Genomic DNA, 23,988 nt, shown 5'->3' on the forward strand with positions numbered 1-23,988 from the left:
GAATTCCTGCTAGAATATTTTAGCTTCTGGGTTATTCCAGTGTATTTAATTTTAAGATTAGGAAGGAAGAGGAAGTTGACTTTTAAATTCCAGTTTTGTTGCTTTTTGATCTTCATTATGAAGACTGGATATTACTACCCCTAGATGTTCTCAAGCTAGCAACTGTTATTTGAGTAATTAAATTACCTCGTCAGGTTTTTCTTTGTACAAACATTTTATGTCTTTCTGGGTATATTTAGTGATTAAGTATGATATCAGGTTTCTGTTGAGATAGATCTGTAATTCATTAATGAATAAAAATCCTTGAACTATTAACACAAGTGAATTATAAAAACCAAATTTCTTTAAGACTCAAATGTATGAATTGGGGAATTAGTGGATGTATTTTCCATTTGTCAAGACAGAAAGCCCTGGTGGGGGGGGGGGGTGGTGTGCAGGGCGCCAGGGTGGCTCAGTCCTTTAAGCATCTGACTCTTGATCTCTGCTCAGGTCTTGATCTCATGGATCATGAGTTCAAGCCCTACCTCGGTCTCTGTGCTGACAACGCAGAGCCTACTTGGAATTCTCTCTCGCTCTTGCTCTCTCTCTCTCTCTCTCTCTCTTTCAAAATAAATAAACTTAAGAAAAAAAGAATGTCCTGATTTATACATGTTTAAGGTAGTGAAATTAAGAAATGAGAGTTAATCAGTTTACATTAGAGATATTGCTAAGCTATGATCGTTTGTAGTATTAAGCTTAAGAAAATTATTTTCCTTAAGTGATTAAATGGGATATGATCTGATTTTCCACATCCTTAGAACTAAGTTCAATTTGATTTTGCAGCATTATTTGACTCTGCAAAATTTTATATAGTAAAATAAGGTTTAAAATTTAGTTTCATGATACTTCATTAGACAATGAAATTCCTCACATAGCATACAACCACATTTTAAGGATCACAATTTTGTTGATTGTTGCTTTGGAAGTATAATATGTGTACAAATTCTTATTTGAGATTAGGATATCTTTAATCTCTGAGGAATTGTTTAAACCAATTGACAGGCAGTATTCCAAATATTGCCTAGATCCACTGGCAATTATTAGTGGAACAATAATTATTAATAATTATTAATATATTATATATAATATTAATATATTATATATCACAAGTTAATATTAATATTAACTTTAATTAATTAATATAAATTAATTTAATTAATTAATATTATTAATTAATATAAATTAATTTAATTAATATTAATAATGATATTAATATATATTATTAATATATTATTAATATAATATATAATTATTAATTAATTAATAATTAATAATTAGTGGGACAAAATTAGTGTTTCAGAAATGTGAGTCAAGAGTATGGAATATAAAATGATGATATTCATTGTGTCCCTGGGAAAGTTAGTAGGTATTACTCCAAGTTGAAGGTGAAGGACTTGGGGTCAAATTAATTTGGAATATGTTGGTTTAAGCAAAGGTAATCTTTACTAAAGATGTCTGAGAGAGAGCCAAGCCAAGAAACAGACTGTTAACTGTAGAGAACAAAATGAAAGTTACCAGAATCGGGAGGTAGGTGGGGAGATGGGTGAAATGGGTAATGGGGATTAAGGAGTGTACTTGTGATGAGCACTGGGTAATATATGGAATTGTTGAATCACTCTGTTGTACACCTGAAACAAATATAACACTGTATGTTAACTGTACTGAAAGTTTAAAAGATTTTTCAGAGCCTTTATATTGAAATATAATAATCAGATTAATATTACTTTAAGAACTTTAAGTATCTGGTCAGTAATTGATCTTTGTTTTGTGTAATCTTTTTTGCCTCCTCAAAACAATGTGTAGGTTCCATGTCAGATATCCTATGATTAATGAGAAGGAAAATATCTCTTCTTTCATGAAAGTACACTTGAAAAATCATACATATAGGAAACTTTGTATAAGAATTTAAAGTTTTCAATTCCAGTTTTCTAAAGTTTTTTAAATTTCAATCTGGTTCCTTCAATCTTGTAGTAACTAATGAGAAAATAAGATAGAAAGAATATAGGAGGAGGAACTAATTCAACAAACTAACCTAGATAAAATATTTTGTTTTGTCTTTTCTCTGAAGTGATTTTTGGACTGAAGTTTTGCAGGATACATACTTATTTGCATCTAAACAGATTTTTACAGAATAAGTGAGATAATAACTTGCTGGATTGAAGTCTTCTGAAATTGTTTCTCTGTGGTGTTTGAAGTGTTATAGGATCAGATAGTGGAGAAAACTGTACTACCATAAAATCCTCTGATTAATGGGAGGGCTCTGCAATTTTAGAATTACTGTTAACTTGTGATTCTGGTCATAATCTGATACATTTTGCTTTTTCACAATTTCCTAAAAATTTGAGACTTAAGTGCTCATTCCTATTCACTTGTCAGTCCTGTCTCCATTAATGATTTCTAGTTCCTTTGTGTAATGTGATCTCTAGTTTTGAAGATTTAACTCCAGAAAGTTGCGATATATATCACAAGAGATACTGCATAATTTTTCAAGTTCAGCCTGTTACTCTTCTTTCTACCCAAATATCTGTATTTCAGATGGAGCAGCTATCAGATGAAGAAATTGACCATGGTGCTGAAGAAGACAGTGATAAGGAAGATCAGGACCTGGACAAAATGTTTGGAGCCTGGCTAGGGGAGCTAGACAAACTCACTCAGGTTAGAAATAATACTTGAAAAATTATTCGATGATTTTAGTCATCACTGTGTGCTAAAAGTTTACTGTGTGGACATAAGGATATGGATATAGGTTTCATTTTTAAATACTGGTACAAAGGGAAAATGTACAAAACATTCAAAAGTCAATGAATGTTAACTCTAGAACACAGTGTTATCTTCTGTGGTTATTTTAAGAAGTCTAAAAACAAAAAAATACTTGTTGCAGAAGTTCTGTTCATCTAGAGGGATTACTTAAAATCTCTTTTGTAAATTGAGATTGCTAGCTAAAAAAGTTTTAAAACCTAAAATCTAAAAGTCTAAATTTTAGCAAATCTTATTACATAACTTAGTAAATATGAATATATTTTACAACATAAGTAATGTCTTCATATGCAAGTATTTTCTATTACATAATTCTAGAATACTGACAAAACTTCATTCCTGGCTGCATTTTAAAATAGTGGCAAAGCTTTTTCATCTTGTTTTATTGGATCTTGGGTTTAAAAAAGGTGGAATAGTGGGGTGCCTGGGTAGCTCATTTGGTTAAGCATCCAACTCTTGGTTTCAGCTCAGGTCATGATCTCACAGTTGGTAAGTTTAAGACCCACATTGGGCTCTGTGCTGACAGCACGAAGCCTGCTTGGGATCCTTTCCTCCTCTCTCTCTGCCCCTCACCCCGTTCTCTCTCAAAAATAGGTAATAAAACATTTTTTTTTAAAGGTGGAATAGTAACTCCATGCTATTTCACTGCAAATGGCATTTCTACTGGTTTGGTACTTGTATTCTTCCCAGTGTTTTAAATTTCTTGCCATATAAAGAGCCACTCACCAAAAAAGTTGGCTCCTAACCCAATGCTGTGACTGTTTTGTTTTATAAATTTTTTTTTAATGTTTATTTATTTTTGAGAGAAACAGAGTGTGAACGAGGGAGGGGCAGCGAGAGAGGGACACAGAATTCGAAGCAGGCTCCAGGCTCTGAGTTGTCAGCACAGAGCCTGACGCAGGGCGTGAACTCATGGACCATGAGATCATGACCTGAGTGGAAGTCAAATGCTTAACTGACTGAGCTACTGGGCACCCCGTTGTTTTTTTTTTTGTTTTTTGTTCTTGTTGTTTTTGGTTTTTTATTGTATAAATGTGTCTTTAGAGACAAAATTAAAACCATTGCATGCTGTGGCTTACTGCTAACAAGTTGCTTTTCAACCTTTAGAAATTTTCAAAAAATGGTTTATGTACTTTATTAGCGGCTTAAACCTCAAGTTTTTGTTTCATTATTTTAATTTACTACAAAGTGTCATCTGTGCACCTGTATCATACATACTATGTTAATGGGATTTTCAACTTTATATTAAATTGAGTTTAACTTCTAAGTGGTTGGTGAATCCTCTAAAATCATTTGTAAAAATTTTTGTGTATTTGCCTTTTCTTGGAAGAAGGGTCATACATAGCTTTTACAAAATTCTCATGATACTTCCCCCCACCCTGCCCAAACACCCAAAAGAGTTAAAAACCATACTACTTGGCTACCAATTTCTTGGTGTCAAGGAGTATTTCTTAGTATTTCCCTTGTTCCCCCAGCACTGTGGGCACAGCAGATAATTATAACAAGTATCTGTTTATTTGAACTGGTAAATAGATGGACTCTTAATATGTCCTCAATTATATTCAAATTCTTTTACAGAAAATATTATCTACCTATTACTTTTCATTTCCACTGAGAGAAGCATTAGGACTTAAATTGCAGAAGAACTGGGTTTGAGGTTGAAAGAATTTCCTGACAGTTTTGTGAAACTTTGAAATAAGGCAGTGAATGGTTATAGAAATCCTTCATATGATAGCTTTAAAAACTGGTTGGACACTATCTGAATGGATTCCTTTTATCTTGAGACAAGTGAATAAAGAAGGCGCCATTCTAATCTAATTCCATGATTCTACAAAAAGACTATCCAGCATTCTTTTTGTATTTGAAATCTATTTGATTTTAAATAGAAATTAAAGTTTTAAAAGACTATTCCTAATATTTGCAAATTTATTTAAATAGACACCAACTACTGACCTTTCCCCTGAATTTCTCTGTTGTAAACATCTTATATTCTTTATTGTAGAAAGGTTAGAGAGGAAAAGTGTCATTTAAAGAGTTAGCAAGATAACTTACAAGACACTGTCCTTAAGTACAGTGTAATTCTAGACTTATAGGCAGTATCACAGCTGGATTACATTTTGTCCTCCTCTTAATAGAGTTTGAGAAGAAAAAGGATATTCCGTCGTTGTTTGAAGTTGTAGCCACTCTCTGTTGAGATCTTAGGTCTTAGAACTTCTGGGGAAGATGGTGGAGTAGGAAGATCCTAAGCTCACTTGGTCTGATAGATACAACTAGGTGACACCCACATCAGTGTAAATGACCCAGAAAATGACCTAAAGACTGGCAGAACAAACTCTCCGTAGCTAAATGTAGTGAAGAAGCCACATCCAAGAGAGAAGGAAGGGCAGAGACATGAGGGAGGGGCATCCTGGGTGTGGAGAGGGGAGAGAAGCAGATGCTCACATGAGGGACCCTGCATGAGGAAGACATATCCTCATACATTTGGCTTCGAAAACCAGAGGGGCTGAATGTCCCTTCTTATAATCAGTGGAGCTTAACACTTAGAACTTTAAAATCAGGGGGCTTGGCTCTGGGAGACCCAGAAGGGCTAGAGGAAATTGCCCATGAAGAGGCAGCACAACAAACAGCCCCACTGAGATAGAGCATAGAAGCAACAGTTTGAAAAACACTTGGGGTAAAGGAGAGGAGGATTTGTTTATTAATCTCAGAGTGTGTGCTGGAGGGGCAAGGATCATTGGGGACTTCTCCAGGAGTAAAGGAGCCAGCTGGCACCATTTCCCAAACCACCCTCCTAGCATAAGCCCACAGACACCTGTAGGAACCAGATCAGAGCCAACCCTCATTACCTAACTTGCTAACAGTGTGCCCTGCTCCAGCATTCTGCAGACATGCACCCTCTATCCATGCCTCAGCTCCGGGTCTCTTCCCATAGCAGACCTATGCAAACCTTGTTAACACCACACATTCCACCCCACACTTCTGTGGACCTGCTTCCCTCCAACCTGGTCTGTCTGTTCCAGTGGCATTAGGTCCCCTGCCAGAGCAGACAATCCCAAATCTTGCTAATACTGACCACCCTGCCCTGTGTTCTCCTGTGGTCCTGCCCTCTCTAATAATGCTTTTGGCCAGAGCCCATCCAAAGTGGTACCACAAGCCTAGCAGGGTGAAAGCAACTCCAACAGGGATTGGTGCCACTCCAAAGTGACTCCTGCCCTGGGACTTGGCCCAGCAGTGGCCCAGCAGTGGACTGGGGGCAGATGCCTAGTCTGACTGCAGGTCCCGCCCAGCAGTGAAAATTTTTCAGGGGATAACAGGGAGAGAACCCTGCAGTTTGGTGTGATTACAGCTCTAGCAAACACCTGGTCTCACTCAAGTCAAGCCCAAGGTGACCCCATAATGGCCCACTAATGACCCAGGGACCAAACCCTACCCACAATAGGCAAAGAGAACCATTGCAGATGACTAGGCTGAAGGCAAAAGCAGGTGAGCCACGATAGCACTACAAAACCTCTTCTCTGTAAGACCAATACTTTCAAGAGCAGGAGACATAGCTGAATTTCCTAACACGTAGAAACAGACACAGAGAGTTAGACAAAATGAGGAAACAGGAATATGTCTCAAATGAAAGAACAGGACAGAATCACAGCCAGAGAGCTAAACAAAATGGAGATAAATAATATGTCTGATAGAGAATTTAAAGTAATGGTTATAGAGACAGCTCACTAGACTTGAGAAAACAATGGAGGACCTCAATGAGATCTTCAGCAAGATAGAAAAATTAAAAATACAGTAGATGGTGCACCTGAGTGGCTCAGTCAGTTAAGTGTCCTACTCTTAATTTCAATTCAGCTCGATCTCATGGTCATGAGATCAAGCCCCACGTCAGGCTGAGTGTGGAACCTGCTTAAGATTCTTTCTCCCTCTGTCCCTCCCCCACTCATATGCGCGCGCGCACACACACACACACTCTCAAATTAAAAAAAAATACACTAGATGGAATTAATAATAGACTAGAAGCAGAAGAACAGATTAGCAGTCTGGAGGACAAGATAATGGAAAGCAGTCATGCAGAACAGGAGAGAGAAAAAAATAATAATACAGGATTGAAAATAGACTTAGGGAACTCAGTGACACTAAGAAGTCATAACAACATTTGCATTATAGGGATCCCAGAAAAAGAGAGAGAATAGGGGGCAGAAAACTTATTTGGAGAAATAATAGCTGAAAACTTCCCAGATCTAGGGTAGGAAACAAATCCAAATCTAGGAGGTACAGAGGACCCCCAACAAAACCAACCCAAGGAGGTCCACACCAAGACACATAGTAATTAAAACAGCAAAAAGTAGTGATAAAGAGAATTTTAAAAGCAGCAAGAAAAAACAGTTATGTATGAGGGAAATCCCATAAAGCTATCAGCTGACTTTTTAGCAGAAACTTTGCAGGCGAGAAGGGAATGGAATGATATATTCAAAGTTCTGAAAGGAAAAGACCTGCAACCAAGAATACTCTATCCAGCAAGGCTATCATCCAGATTAGAGAGATATGGAGTTCCCCAGACAAGCAAAAATTAAAGGAATTCATGACCATTAATCCAGCTCTACAAGAAATGTTAAAGGGGACTCTGAGTGGAAAGACCAAAAGTTAGGAGTGAGAAAAGTAGGAAGCACAAAAGCAGTAAAATAAGTATTTTTATAAAAATAAGTCAAGAGATTCACAAAATAAAAGGATGTAAAGTATGACACCATATACCTAAAACATGAGGGGGAGAGGAGTAAAGAATAGGTTCAGGGGCGCCTGGGTGGCTCAGTCAGTTGAGCGTCCGACTTCGGCTCAGGTCATGATCTCGCAGTCTGTGAGTTCGAGCCCCGCATCGGGCTCTGTGCTGACAGCTTAGAGCCTGGAGCTTGCTTCAGATTTTGTGTCTCCCTCTCTCTCTGCCCCTCCCCCCTCATGCTCGCTCTCTCTGTCAAAAATAAATAAACATTAAAAAAAAATTAAAAAATTAAAAAAAAAAAAGAATGGGTTCAAACTTAGGTGACCATCAACTTCATGTAGACTGCTATATACAGAAAATGTTATATACAAACCTAATGGTAACCATAAATAAAAAACCAGTAATACATATGCAAACAATAAAGAAAAAGGAATCCAAGTATATCACTAAAGAAGGCCAAAGAAAAAAAGAGACAAACCAAAGTATAGATTCTAAACTATAGAGAACAAATTGATGGTTACCAAAGGGGAGGGGATTGGTATAATGAGCACTGAGTAATGTATAGAATTGTGGAATCACTATATTGTACACCTGAAACTAATATAACAGTGTATATTAACTAGAATTAAAACTAAAAAAAACAAGTTTTTAATAAAAATAAATACAAAGAAAAAAAAATGATCTTGGATTTCGCTCATTTTGAGTCCAGAATTTTGCCTTATCTTCAGGGTACTTCATGCCAAGAATGAGACTATGCTGGACCAAAAACAAATCCCTTTGAGGAAAGAGATAACAGAATTCCCTGCATTGTTCCTTTCTATTTCTTATCTTTCCATGTCCATATTCATACACTCAGATTATAATGAATTTATATAAAATGAGTTCATCACTTGAGGTATTCGGAATGATACTCACTCTGAACTAGGATGGTCTTAAATGCCTTAAAGTAAGCATGTATCTAACAATTGAAAAAAAAATTATAGCCAAAATAATATGAAAAACAATTATACTTTTCCTTAGGACTAGAAGGATTTTGGTTTTATTAACTATTCTATGAAAGTTCACCTAATCAAACTTTACTTATCTTTTTTATAATTGAAGCCTGAAAATAATACAACTTATTAAACTTTCTTTTTTAAAGAGCTTAGATTCTGACAAGCCCATGGAACCAGTAAAAAGATCTCCTCTTCGTCAGGAAACAAATATGGCCAATTTTTCTTATCGCTTCTCCATATACAACTTGAATGGTAAGATGTAATTGGAAATAAAATGTAAAATAGCATACTAAATTATATAATGTGGAAGCAATGCAGTTACAGTTCTGAATAGCTCAATGTAAAAACTACATGCATAACTTCAGTAAGTTCGTATATTTCTTGGTTTGTGCATTTTATTACTAATTGAAATGATCACAGAACAAACTGAACTGGAACATAACTAAAATAGTTTTCTAGTGATTAATAATTTGACCAGGTACATACTCAAGTTGGAACCCTATGACAAACTTAATTGCATTGTTGTATTTTCATTGAAATAAAGTCCAGTGAAATTACCTGTTAATTTTTAAATCAGCTCCTCTGGCCTTTATTTAATGTATCTTGCCTAATCAACTTTATAGTATTTGGAATTAACATCGTAATCTGCAATTTTTTTAGGCCTTGGATTTTTCCTTCTATGCTCTCAACTCTTCAGGTATTAACAGCTCTACCAAGGCACTGATCATATTAATAGCATATAGCCTACGGTAAAAAGTTGGATGGGGGATGTGGTTAAAACCATGGGACAGTATATGATTTTTGCATTATTTTTATCTTTCAACTCATAATTTTATTCTCTGCTGATTACTATAAATCTTAAAAGATGGACTATTTGCTTCTAAAAATTTCTCTGTGAATTTAAAACAAAAAACTCTTAGAAATATATATTTGGTAGGCTTTAGGCCCAATAGGATACATTTCTTTGCTTCTTCCCCTGCATTCATTAGCAGATTTATAATAGAATGTATAAATTCTCATTCAGTGTGATCTGGACACATCATGTATATTGTTTATTGCAGAAGCTCTGAATCAGGGAGAAACTGTGGATCTGGATGCCCTGATGGCCGATCTTTGCTCAATAGAGCAGGAGCTAAGCAGTATTGGTGCAGGAAATAGTAAGCGTCAAATCACAGAAACAAAAGCTACTCAGAAATTACCTGCTAGCCGACATGCATCAAAACATGGCACTTTGAAAGGATTGTCGTCCTCGTCTAACAGAGTAACTAAAGTGTCACATGCCAACTACTCCCTGGATGACATCACTGCACAATTAGAGCAGGCTTCCTTGAGCATGGATGAGGCTGCTCAGCAATCTGTACTAGAAGACACTAAGCCCTCAGTAACTAATCAGCACAGAAGAACAGCATCAGCCGGCACAGTGAGCGATGCTGAAGTGCGCTCTATTAGTAACTCCTCTCGTTCTAGCATCACCTCTGCAACGTCCAGCATGGACTCATTGGATATTGATAAAGTAACACGCCCTCAAGAACTGGATTTGACACATCAGGGGCAGCCAATTACTGAGGTAAGTAGATGGAACTTTTTTTCCTGGTATTTTAGTACTAAAAAAAAGGAGGAAATTACATTTTTTTTAAACGTAGTTTTAATTAACTATCTTTTTTTTTCTACATTTAAAATTTGTCAAGGATCCCTCTAAGCTAAGTTTTCAAATCAGACTACAGAAGGAATATATTACCAGATACAGCAGTGTCACAATAATTAAGGGAGTTTCTTCATTTTATTCTTAGGCTGTTTGAAGCCCTTGAATTAATATCATTTGTTTCACATGATTTAAAAACTTGAAATGTGATTTATATTTGATGACATTTTGCAAAGCTGTTATAGTTGTTAAGCTGATAATAGTTGCTTTTAATGTATGTTTATTGTAAAACAACTTACGAAAAAGATACCTATCACCACTGTAGTCCTCCAATATTCTATTTTGTTATCAAAGAGTAAGTGTACTGTAGTGAAAAAAGCCACTGGACTTGGAATCAGAAAACTTGGTTCCAAGTGTTATCTTTGCCACTCACTACCGTTAGGACCTTAAATGAGTTATTCAGCCTCTGTGGACATCAATTTCTCATAAGTAAAATGGAGCTAATAGCACAGGGTGTACTCCTCATCTGGTGGTTCAGAGAATCAAAAGGGATAATATATGTGAATGGATTTTTAAAAGGCAAAGTTTTTTGGATGTGTTGGGGCAAGAGTAAGAAATGGATATATGTTAAAATGAGTTTAGCAAAAGCTGAGTTTAGTGTAGGTAAATTCTTTATTGAATATTTTTGTCAAGAAGAAGGCAATATTATTACAGGGTAAACAGCAAGAAAGAAGAAAATCAGTGTGGGCAAAATAAAGCCAGCCTTCCATTTGGTTTTTGTTTACAATGCTCTCTACCACAGAGTAAAATAATCTATTTGTGAATAGTCAATACTAAGGTAAAATCTTGGCAAACATGATTTAAAGAATCACAGAGAAATTTAAAATTTACACCTATTACTCAACATTATTGATTTTCCCCCCATTGATTTAATTCATTAGATTAATTTCTGTCAGTAGCTCCTTGTACCCATTAATGTACCTAGCTTGTTCTGGGCACAGTGCGGCATAAAAGAAGCATGGATCATGGTGGTTTGGAGATAAACTCGAGTTTTGTTGCTTGTAAAGAATACGTACGTTATATCAATCTAAAAAATAAACTTTGACTTATTTAAAATGAAGCTCATTTAAGTGGTATGTATATTATATAGAGAACTTAAAAATTGATTTCTGTCTTACGGTATTTGGGGATTATATTTAGCACCAGCTCCACAGTATGTATCATTTATGTCTTTTAGATTTACCCTTTGGAATATGAGCAATATTTTATTAGGGCTCTGCTTTCTTGGTTATTCTGTGTTTTATATATTGATATTCCTTCCTTCTAATCAGGTTATTTTGAGTTGGGTCAAGATGTATGTGGTCAGGTTATGAACTAATCATTAAGTATCTTTGTGTTTCATCTGTAAAAATATACTCATTATATAAATTCATACAATAAAATGAAAAATGAAAAATCCTCTCCCAGCAAACTCTTCAAATGTGACCTTGTGGCATTCATAGGCAAGGATACCTGTGTTCAGTAGTATTATGTTTAATGTAAGACTTCAGTATAAAGTTTGGTGAGTAAACCAGGAGTAAAGCAGGGAAAGAGTTGAAGCCTTCTCTATCCAGCCTGTTCTTTTGCCTTGCCTGGATGAGTAGAAAAGTGGTTTAACAAATCTGGAACTTGTTTTAGTGCACTTTTTTATGGATCTAGTCTGTTCTTCAAATTAAGAAAACCAGTTGAGGCTTACTAAAATCCCAAACCCATGTATCAAATTGTCCCTACACTCAAATACAATTTTTAAAGCATATTTTAATTACATTTGCATGCATGGAGTTTAAAGAGGCCAATAGTTCTGTGAGGGTTGTTACAGAAAACACTGCTACACATGTGTACAAACATGCTATATTCTCTCAGAGGTTAGAACTGTCTGCTCTTTTAGCTGATTCTCAGGGTATTTACATCTATATCATTAAATCTATACTTCTATTACTGTTTCTTGATTTATTATAGTTATATGTGCTATCTTCTGACTTCTAGCTCTGGAAGATTAGGATTTAGACAGTTCCTTTTTAGACAGCTCCTCTCCCTTCTCCTTTCCTATCCTCCCAGTGTATTTTGGTTGGGATACTATTCAGTGTTTGTATTATCATGACTGTATACATGCAGTTTGGTGCTAAATTCTATATGCCTGTCTTGTCTTGTCTTGTCTTTTTTTCTTTCTTTCTTTCTTTTCTTTCTTTCTCTCTCTCTCTCTCTCTCTCTCTCTCTTTCTTTCTTTCTAAAATTTTTGGGAGAGATAGGGAGCAAGTGAGAAAGGGGTAGAGAGAGAGGGGGAGACAGAGAATCCCAAGCAGGCTCTGCAGTGTCAGCGCACCGCCCATCGAGGGACTCAAACTCAGGAACTATGAGATCATCACCTGAGCCAAAATCAAGAGACGGACGCTTAACCCACTGAGCCACCCAGGCGCCCCAGGCTCTATGTGCTTTTATTACATTTCCTTTCTGGGACATTACATTTTGCTTACCTGGAATTAAAACTTGTCTTTAAGTTTAAAAACATACAGTTTTTTTGTATGTTTATCACTATTTCAACTCCAAACTTTCCCCCAGTTAATTAAGTCTCTTGGTTCAAACAAAATTAGTGTTCTGTTACTATCATCTTAAAATTCTTTGTTGTCTTTTGCAGTCTTTGCTGTAGGATCATTCTTAGGTCTTTTCTCTCAGGTGGGTGAGCGTCTCCAGAGAAGATTCTTCCATTCTCCTGCATGGAGGGCATATGCTTGGCTGCCAGTGCATTAACAGCCCATTTGAGAAGGCTTGCAATGTGAGGTGGTCCTCAGTGTTCAGCATGTGAACTTCTGTCTAATCCCTTTAGGTCAGGATTTCTCAACGTTCACTACTTACATTTTGGGCTAGATAATTCTTTGTTGTGGGAGCTATCTTGTGCATTGTAGGACATTCAGCAGCGTCACTGACATCTATCCACTAGGTGCCAGGAGTACATACGCCTAGTTCAGTTGTGACAGTTGTGACAACTAGAAATGTCTCTGGACGTTGCTATATGTTCCCTGTAAGGCAAAAGTTCCCCTTCAAGAATCACTTTTTTTTTTTAAAGTTTATTTATTTTGAGAGAGAGAGAGCTCACGCACACATGATCAGGGGCAGGGCAGAGAGAGGGAGAGAGAGAGAGAGGAGAGAGAGAGAGAGAGAGAGAGAGAGAGGATGCCAAGCAGGCTCCACACTGTCAGCACGGAGCCTGACATGGGGCTTGATCCCATGAACCATGAGATCATGACTGGAACCAAAATCAAGAGTTAGGTGCTTAACCGACTGAGCCACACAGGTGCCCCGAGAATCACTTTAAGTAGAAAAGGGTTAATAGCAAGTCTGAGCCCTTATTTTCATGGGAAACAATCTTGGGTGTTTTCCTTCTCCTGGCATTTTTTTTTAACTAGAAACTTGACTAATAAATATAGAATGTTTCCAGGTAATATTGTTTATTGCAAACTGACTCCTGATTAGTGAGTGCATATGGACTGGGAAGACTGAGTATAGAAGCCTATGAAAAGACACAGTCCTTTGTTTCCCAGTGTGCAGTGTGTCAGTTTTGTAAGTGAACATAAATACATCCCTTGAGGGATCCTAGAACCTATATTCATTGGCTGTTAAAATGTACTGCTGATTCATGTGGAGTATGAAGTTTCCCTAAGCCAGAGTGATTTCTGTACTTACCTACATGATCTCTGTCCTTTACAATGGTGTGTCCACAAAAGGCTTCTGGGGGACTGTATAATCCCTTCTAAAGATAGCATGTCTCATGCTAGCATGCTCTGTCTTTCTGCAGAACTAAGTAAACGTGGTGCCAAGCTATGGTCTGTTGGGTCCTATAAGTGACTGTCAGTCTGAACTTGAGACCACTGCTGTTGGGCGAGTAAAGGAAGGAATCTGGGAATTAACTGCTTTCTTAAGTATGCTTTCAAGTAATCCTCCTGCTTTTCTTCCCACGATCATTTCTGTTGCTTCTGGAGACTTTTGAGGTTACATGATGTACATTGGGTTGTTCCTGTGCTTTTCTCCAGTGCTGGCTCAACATTCAGCTTTCCTTGGGTCTATGAGTTGATTACCACTCAGCCAAATGCTTTCTAGCTTCCAAAATTTTGTCATGTCTTGTGAGTTTGTTATTAATTTTTTTTTAGAAAGCAACACAAGGGGTACCTGGGTGGCTCAGTCAGTTAAGCATCCAGCTCTTGATTTTGGCTCAGGTCATGATCTCACAGTTCATGAGCTTGAGCCCTCATGTCCAGCTCTGTGCTGACTGTGGAGTTGCTTGGGATTCTCTCTCCCCCTCTCTCTCTGCCCCTGTTCCGCTCATACTCTGTGCACACACGCATGGGCTCAGTTGCTCTCTTTCTCTCTCTCAAAATAAATATTTTTTTAAAAGGCAACAGAAAAAAAAAACATTTATCTTTGTTTTAGTTTGATTTGGGGAAGGAGTGGATGCATCTCATTGACCATTCCTTCACAATCTCTTTCTCATGTCTATTGTCTCTTGACATTGGAGTACCCCAAGGTGCAGTCCTCAGACTACTTTTCTATCCAAATCCGGTCTTGTGAGCTTAAGCACTGACAACTTCCACATTTTAGTACCCTATTTCATTTATCTAAGACGCACCTGTTCCCCACCTTTTAATCCCTCTAAAACAGTGGTAACTGGGAGCTATTTTGCACCACCACCCCCCCCCCAGGGGACATTCAGCAGTGTGTGGAGACATTTTTGGTCGCCGATAAAAGAGTGTTACTAGCACGTAGTGGGTAGAAGCCAAGGGTATTGCTAAAATCCTACAACACACAGGACAGCCACCACAGCAAAGAATTATCTAACCCCAAATTGTACCGAGGTTGAGAGACCATGTTTTAGAAACAGGTGGCATTTGTCACTCACTGTCAGTGAGGTGGCAAATATATTCTGTGTGAAGTTTTCTTTTGACAGTTCCTGATGAAGATCAAGAAAGTACCAGCATTAAGTCATCTTAGACTCAAAGAAATACAAGTGTCTTTTGCCAGCACCTCCACCCTGACCTCCAGGCTCATACATCCTTTCTCTAATCAGTATCTCTATTTGGACGTCTAATTGGTAGCTCAAATTTAACTCATCTAAAACTGAAATCCTGATCTTTTCTCCCAAACTAAAAGTCTGGGAGAAAAGTCTTCTCCATCATAGTCAGTGGCTCCGCTGTCCTTCTAGTGCATCAAACAAAATCCTTGGAGTCTTAGTCTACTTTTCTTTCCACCCCGCCATTCCAGTCGTAGCAAATTCTGTTTCCTTTACCTTCAGAATATATCCAGAATTTGATCACTTCTCATGACCCTCACTGCCACCAAGCCAACATCATTTTGATGTAGATTTTTGCAATAGCCTCCCAGCTAGTCTTCCTATATTCACCTTCCCCTTAACGTTATACCATCCATACAGAAGCCAGAGTGATCCTCTTAAAGGTAGGTCGGGTTTTACCCCTCTTTTCAAACCCAAAGACTTTGTATCTTACTCTAAACCCCAGCTCCATGCAATGGCCTGCAGGATTTGCTTTCCCATTACCTCTCCCTCCTTCTCTCGCTTTGCCAGTCATGCTGCCTCCTACTTTTTTGCCAGACATCTGAGCCAGGTTAGAAGAATCAATCTGAGGTTGGTATTGTTCTATCTTGGGGGCATGGGTAGTCAAAGTGCCCATCTAAAAATGAAACAATACCATGGCTTATCTTTTTGCCCTCTTGCTCTCTGAAACCAGGATAGGCACAGTACCTTTTCACATCTGGAAGAGTAAATCTTTTTTTCCCTGCCTTTCTCTTTCCTAACTTTTGTTGAAATACTGTGCTTTATTTATTTCATTTAAGCCTTCTTATTATTTATTTATTTATTTATTTATTTATTCCAAAGAAGACAGTAAGTAGTTCAAGTAACTGGGGAGTCTATATTTGTATTACGAAACTATAACATTTGCCACCCAGTTTTTATCAGTATCTTAAAAATAAACTGAAGCTGATTGTTAAAAAATGATTACTTCCTGAATGTTAAAGAATGCTTTAAAATAAAATATTTTCCATGGATAAACATAAAAATGGATCATAGAATAATTTCAGTCAGTATTCTTATGAAGTCTACCAGTAGTAGTCATCTAGTAAATTTTTAAACTGGAATTCATTGTGGTTGAAATAAATTCAAATGTAGCCTCTTTGTATCTTAACCCATGTGAAATAAATGTTGCAGCTGATTTCCTGGCATTGTTATGGCACTTTTATTCATGTTAACTGATAAGACAATAGTTTTAAATTAGATAGCAGTTGGCAAATTTAAATGGTAATTTCATGTTACAAATTTTATATAGAATAGGGTTCACTGATAAAAGGTTAATGCTAAAACATTCCTTTATATTTATTTTTTGGTGAGATTGAAACCTTAATGATTCTTCTGAATTTGGAACTTTATACATGAAGTTGTACTTTTAAAATGAAAATGCTTTTAAGAGCTATTATTGTTGTAGTTTATGGCAGATTCAAAAGGTTTTATTGAATCCTACTAATACTTGATGATTGTACTATAAATATTATGATAGGAAAAAATTTCTTAGTATCTGATCTAGTAAATGAAATCTTTCCTAGATGAAATCTTTCATTGATATACCATTATAACTTGATATGCCAATAGCATATCATAGGTTCAGTGCAATAAATTCTTCCAGTTCCTTCACTTTTTAGAACTATTTAAAGAATTAGAAATTTTGAGGTAGTGGAAAGAAAATAGCAATTGTGTTTATTGTAGCACAAGGAGGTGGGGAACCACACTGGAATTTAAGTCCTGAGTTATTCTTAGCAAACAACCTTTTGGTCTGAAGTATTAACTTGAGAGCACAAGGCTTTCTCAAACTTTAAGAGGACTGCATATCTAAAAGATAGGGATTATTAATTGATTTCTCAATTATTGCAGCTATTTTTCTCTTAAAATTCTGATGGCTATGTTACTGCATTTGACTGAAATTTATTCACATGTACCAACTTGGGTTTAATTCCAATTTCACTGGCTTACTGAGGTTAATAAATAGTAGAAAGAATAGGTACCAGATGAAAGAACTGAAGATTTGTTGAAAACCAGGAGGAAAGTCTAGTTCTCACACTTTTCAAACACACCACCCCAATCAACATTTACATATATACCCTGATTCTTGTTTTGTGTATTTCTTAGTAATCTGTGCGATTTTTCATCTCTATTTGATTTTAGGTCTGTTTTGTTTTTCTTTTTAGTTTTGTGTTATGAGGGCTGGTAAAGGGCCTTTTTTTGAACAAGAATAGAAATAGATTCATCTGTTTTTACAATGAATAAGGACTATAAAATATAAAAGAAATAATTTTAAAGCATTCAGACATTTACTGGTTACATAATGGCTAGTGAAAGAGGAATAGAGAGAAGAGGGGTGAAAAACAGGGAAATAATAGCCCCTTTACTATATTGGGTGTTTATTCTGTATTGGGCATTGTGCCTACCATGTCTTAACACACTGAATCTGCACAATGTCTTATGGAATAGATAGCATTACCTCCATTTTTACAACTGAAGGAACTGAAGCAGAGAATGACCAAATAAGTTACCCCAGGGTTTGAACCCAGAAAGTCTGGTTGTAGAGCTCATACTGCAATACCTTGCTAATTCATCACAGAATTGAAGGAGAATCAAGACAAGGCTAGACTGGCCTGTGCTCTATTTTTTTTTTTAAATATGAAATTTATTGTCAAATTGGTTTCCATACAACACCCAGTGCTCATCCCAACAGGTGCTCTCCTCAGTGCCCATCACCCACTTTCCCTTCCCTCCCACTCCCCCATCAACCCTCAGTTTATTCTCAGTTTTTTAAGAGTCTCTTATGGTTTGCCTCCCTCCCTCTCTAACTTTTTTCCCCCTCCCCCATGGTCTTCTGTTAAGTTTCTCAGGATCCACATAAGAGTGAAAATATGGTATCTGTCTTTCTCTGTATGACTTATTTCACAAAAGTATGGCCAACTGATCTTTGACAAAGCAGGAAAGAATATCCAATGGAAAAAAGACAGTCTCTTTAACAAATGGTGCTGGGAGAACTGGACAGCAACATACAGAAGAATGAAACTAGACCACTTTCTTACACCATTCACAAAAATAAACTCAAAATGACCAGTGCTCTTAGACCCAGACCAAGAGACAGAAATACAAGGGTGGACGAAGAAAAAGGGTGAAGAGATTCACGCAGTAATATCCCCATCTTGTGGTGTTTTAGTATATTCCTGAATATATTGTTAAAATTTAACAACTCTAAACTAGCTCTAATTTAAATGAATTGAGGCATAAATGAAATTCAGATGAAGGTTGGTGGTTTCCCACATTTGTAATAAATAGTAATGGTATTCACTTCTTACAACAGCCTTTGGAGAAAATGCTATTATCACTCTATTTAACACATGAGGAAACAGGTTAAATAGTAAGCCTAGAGTCACAATGCCAGTAAATGGCTAAGCTGAGAGGCTCAGACTGGAATGACTATTCCAGCCCTAGGGTCTGCATTATTTACTGCCAATGCTATGCTCATTTTTAATATTTGTGAAAGATGCACACACGTCAGTAAAGGATGAATGTAAATGTTTTATTGAAACCTAATGTGTGTCCACCGACTTCTACTTCTTTTTTCCAGTTGTAATCTAAGGTGTTAGCTATCAAAAGGAAGTGTTTTGTTCTTTGGTGCGAGGCCATTTCTTGATTATGGTTTGGCTTCTATATGAGATCAATGCTTTTCTGTGCACCTGCCATCTCCCCCCCCCCCCCCACTCCAACACCAGCACAAGATTCTGGCTTGTAAATGACACTTCATTTTAATATGTTATAGATTCAGTTCAAAAAAGTGGTGATCCATAACTAACTTTACTAACTTTGCAGAGATTTTTGGAGTTTTTGATTGATTGATGGAAAATTTGATAGCTTGCTAAGAAAAGTTTTTGGAATTGAACATGTTTATAGCAAAATTGATGTGTTGAATTGATTGACCCCCAGATTCGTTTTTGAGGTAAAAATTAGATCTGGGGGAGATAATTTTTTGTAGTAAAGTATTTGAATATTTTGTGGAAGTGGAACCTAATATTAAATAAACTATATCATTCCATGGTCCCTTTCATCTGTATTAATGTAATGACATTTAATCTTTGCACATGTACTATTTCTACTTCTGTTGTCACTTTGCATACATATATTCATTTTTGGTGAGGATGTGTTGAATTAAAAAAAATTTTTTAATGTTTAATTTTGAGAGAGAGAGAAAGAACAAGAGCAGGAGAGGGGCAGAGACAAAGGGAGACAGAGAATCTGAAGCAGGCTCCATGCTGTCAGTGCAAAGTCTGACGTGGGGCTTGAACCACAAACCGTGAGATCATGACCTGAGTCAAAGTCAGACACCCAACTGACTGAGCCACCAAGGCACCCCTCAATGTGTTGAATTTTAATAACTAATGTTCCGTCAGACTAGCATGGTATATAGTCAGTCATCTCTTTTTGTTGAACACTTCAGATGGGAGTTTGTGTGAGATGGAGTCTACAGAGAATAGATTCTTAACTTTTTATTTTGGCAGAGAACAAACTGAGGGTTGCTGGAGGGGTTTTTGGTAGGGGGGATGCACTAAATGGGCAAGGAACATTAAGGAGGACACTTGTTAGGATGAGTACTGGGTGTTTGTTACGTGTAGGGGATGAATCACTGGATTCTACTCCTGAAATCATTATTGCACTGTATGCTAACCAACTTGGATGCAAATTAAAATAAATAAACAAATGAAGAAACTTTTCATTTTGAAATAATAGGAAACTTTCGAAAACTTGAAAGAATACTACAAAGAACTCATGAAACTCATTACTCAGATTCACTAATTTTTGGTATTTTGCAACATTTGCTTTATTGTTTTTTTATATATACAGTTGCTTCCCCATACCATTTGGCAGTCGATTGCATTTATCATGCCCCTTTAGTCTTTAATACTGCAGTCTTTATTTATTTCCCAAGAATGAGGATATTGGCAATATACATTTGATAGGCCTCCCATGATAGAGTGATTGGCACGTTAGAGAATATGTTTAATGAGACAGTGTAGAGAGGGCAAAGAAAAAAGTCTTTTTTTTTTTCTTAAGAGTCATTTGTCAATTATACCTCAATAAAGAAAAAACAGTTTTTTTTAATAAAGTCATTTATTTTACCTCTGAATATTTACCAGTACTGGGCACAGTTATAGATGCCCCTCAATAAATGCATGTTGGCTGATTTTTTTTTTAATATAATTTATTGTCAAGTTGGCTAACATACAGTGTATATACAGTGTAGTCTTGGCTTCAAGAGTAGATTCCCATAATTCATCACTTACATACAACACCCACTGCTCCTCCCAACAAGTGCTCTCCTCAAAGCCCATCACCCATTTTTCCCTCCCCCCGCACCCCCAATCAACCCTTAGTTTGTTCTCTGTATTTAAGAGTCTCTTATGTTTTGCTTTCCTTTCTGTTTGAAACTATCTTTCTCCCTTTCCTTCCCCCATGGTCTTCTGTTAAGTTTCTCAAATTCCACATATGAATGAAAACATATGATACCTGTCTTTCTCTGAATGACTTATTTCACTTAGCATAATATCCTCTAGTTCTATCCACGTTGTTGCAAATGGCAAGATTTCATTCTTTCTCATTGCCAAGTAGTATTCCATTGTATATACATACCACATCTTCTTTATCCATCCATCAGTTGATGGACATTTGGGCTCTTTCCATACTTTGGCTATTGTTGATAGTGTTGCTATAAACATTGGGGTACATGTGTCCCTGTGCATCAGCACTCCTGTGTCCTTTGGAGAAATTCCTCGTAGTGCTATTGCTGGTTGTAGGGCAATTCTATTTTAATTTTTTGAGGAATCTCCACACTGTTTCCTAGAGTGGCTGCACCAGTTTGCATTCCTGCCAGTGGTGCAAGAGGGTTCCTGTTTCTCCACATCCTTGCCAACATCTGTTGCAGAAACAGTCTTGATCTGAACAAGCTTGTGGTGGGAAATCCAAGAAGCAGTAGTCATTTATTCATGCCATAAATATTTGAGTGCCTAGGCATTGCACTAGGCTGTAAGGGGTAAAACTGTGAACATAATACACAGTGTCCTTAGGAGGTTATAATTTATAGTGTGAGGAGAAAGTGCCAGTACAGACAACCAAACAATTTCAGTTTCAGTACAGTGTAGTGAGTGCTATGATAGGAAAGATAGAAATCCCTGGTTAAAAGATCATTGATGACTTTGAGAATGAATTGTAGAATGCATTACAACTCAAAGGATGCAGACTTTGGAGAAGAAAGATAGATGCTAGATTGCAGGAAATTGAGAGATAAGTGAAGGGTAGTATACTATAGCTGAATTCAGGAAATTTAGCAGTGAAAAGGAGAAAACACTAGTTTAACAAGAGGTGGGTACCTAGAAGTATTTAATATTTTTCTGTCTTTCCCACTCCCAATAAGCTGGACTAGTTGAATATAGAGACTGGGAATGAGGGGAAATGAATGGGATCTAGGACATACTTAATATATATTTATTCATACAGAAATGGAGAAAAAGATGAGAAAGAGGTGTGGTTCAAGGATACATTTTAGTGATGAAAATCCTCGCTGAGGGATGTGATGTTCTTAGTAATGGGGTGAAATGAAGTCATACGAAGAGGTGGAAGGGTGAAACTAGAAGCTTGACCAACTTGGAAACTGCTTAGAACAAGCTTTAGAGGGAATGACTTAGGAAGTGGGGGGAAAAGACTAATAAGAGTACTGCCAAACAGCAGTCAGGGCCCAGTTGAAGCAGGAATTGGTATTAGACTTGGTGTTTGTGCATAGCTTCCCATAGAGCTCTGCTGTCTCAAAAGTAGTGAGGTTATCCTTAAGTTATCCTTAAGTTATCAAGGGTTAGAGCATCTGGTTCTTTTTTATTTTTGCATAATATAATTAAAGATGCATGCAACTTTTCATTACTATTTTGTTTCAACGATTCATTTCAGTGATCTTTTTCTCTTCCTGCATGATAATGAGACTGGCCCTTTTCCACCTCCTTTACCTATCATTTTCTTCCTTCCTGCATTTTCACAGCATGCTATTTCTCTGAGATGCCCCAGCAAGCAGGCCAAGCATCATACTGACTTCACAGAAGAACAGGCTGAGCTGACACCTGTAAGTTCTGTAAACCTGTCCGTGGGACTGCTAAAATAGCAATGAAGAGGAATGCATTCTTTAGAACTCCTGATGATGAAAACTGGTCATATACCTAAATTTTTTGAATTAAAATTAAACCAGTCTTAAACTAGCAGAAAACAAATGAGCAACTGCATGAAACAGTACAACTGAATGTTAATACGGTAAGATTATATAGGTGGTAGGATATCTGATATAAAGAAATTTTGTATCAGAACCTAAAGCTACATACTTTCTTTCTTACTCTGAAACTAAGGGCTTTTGTATATTTCTTAAGGTATGGACAAATTTAGCTGTTCTTCCGAATGGGGTTGTCAAGTAGAGTGACTCTTCCACACTGATGCTTCACTGAAAACCCAATTTCTTTCTTCAAAAATGTACCCTCTGATCAGTGGTTGACAAAGCTGGATGCTTAAGAGCTGTGCTGTTCCTTATGGTAGCCCCTAGCTACATGTGGCTATTAAGCACTTGAAATGTGGTTAATCCAAATTGAGATGTGCTATAAAAATAAATTACACCATGGATTTCAAAGACTTAATATTAAAAATATAAATGTTAATATTTTTATTGATTCTTGAAATTATATTGGATATTTTCAGTTAAAAGATACTAATGTTCATTTTACCATTCCTTTTTTTTTAATGTGGTTACTAGAAAATTTAAAAAAAAAATTTTTTTAATGTTTATTTATTTTTGAGACAGGGAGAGACAGAGCATGAACGGGGGAGGGTCAGAAAGAGAGGGAGACACAGAATCCGAAGCAGGCTCCAGGCTGTCAGCACAGAGCCTGACGTGGGGCTCGAACTCACGGACCGTGAGATCATGACCTGAGCCGGACGCTCAACCGACTGAGCCACCCAGGCACCCCTAGAAAATTTTAAATTTTATTTGTGGCTTGTATTATATTCAGTTGGACACTGCTGCTTCAGAATCATCTATGAATAACAAGAAAATGCCAAGTTCCTGACCCCTGTCCAACCGAATCAGATTCCCTCTGACCCTCCTTCCATTTCTTTCCATCCCCTTCCCTTCCCTGGTAATAACCTAGTAACCCAGTGAATTGATTTCATAATTCACTAGTGGGTTATATCCTGCATAGTGAAAAACACTTTTCTTACCTCACCTTCAGCCCCTCCCTTATACTCTTAAGCATCATCGACACTTGCTATAATATTTGCATTGCCATCTACTTGTTTCAGTTCTTAATCCTTCCAGTCCCAGTACCCCCATTTTATAACAAATAATATAGATCACTATGTTTATCCCAAGTGAAATTCATAGATAGTATACCCTACCTACATACCTACTTTTTTTTTTTTTTTTTTTTTTTTAATTTTTTTTTTCAACGTTTTTTATTTATTTTTGGGACAGAGAGAGACAGAGCATGAAGGGGGGAGGGGCAGAGAGAGAGGGAGACACAGAATCGGAAACAGGCTCCAGGCTCCGAGCCATCAGCCCAGAGCCTGACGCGGGGCTCGAACTCACGGACCACGAGATCGTGACCTGGCTGAAGTCGGACGCTTAACCGACTGCGTCACCCAGGCGCCCCCATACCTACTTTTTAAAATAAATTTAATGCCCTAATTA

General features: G+C 37.0%; 1 protein-coding gene across 1 annotated transcript in view; it reads left to right on the top strand.

Annotated features, from left to right (window-relative positions):
* RAPH1 (Ras association (RalGDS/AF-6) and pleckstrin homology domains 1) overlaps positions 1-23,988 on the top strand; it is a 106,185-nt gene that overhangs the window by 34,874 nt on the left and 47,323 nt on the right. The window contains 3 exon segments of the mRNA XM_019446295.2: positions 2,575-2,694; positions 8,652-8,757; positions 9,567-10,072. Of these exon segments, the coding sequence (XP_019301840.2) occupies positions 2,575-2,694; positions 8,652-8,757; positions 9,567-10,072 (732 nt within the window).

This window comes from Panthera pardus, unplaced genomic scaffold (assembly GCF_024362965.1).
Source record: "Panthera pardus isolate Hobbes unplaced genomic scaffold, ASM2436296v1 HiC_scaffold_10, whole genome shotgun sequence".
In the NCBI taxonomy this organism is placed as follows: Eukaryota; Metazoa; Chordata; class Mammalia; order Carnivora; family Felidae; genus Panthera; species Panthera pardus.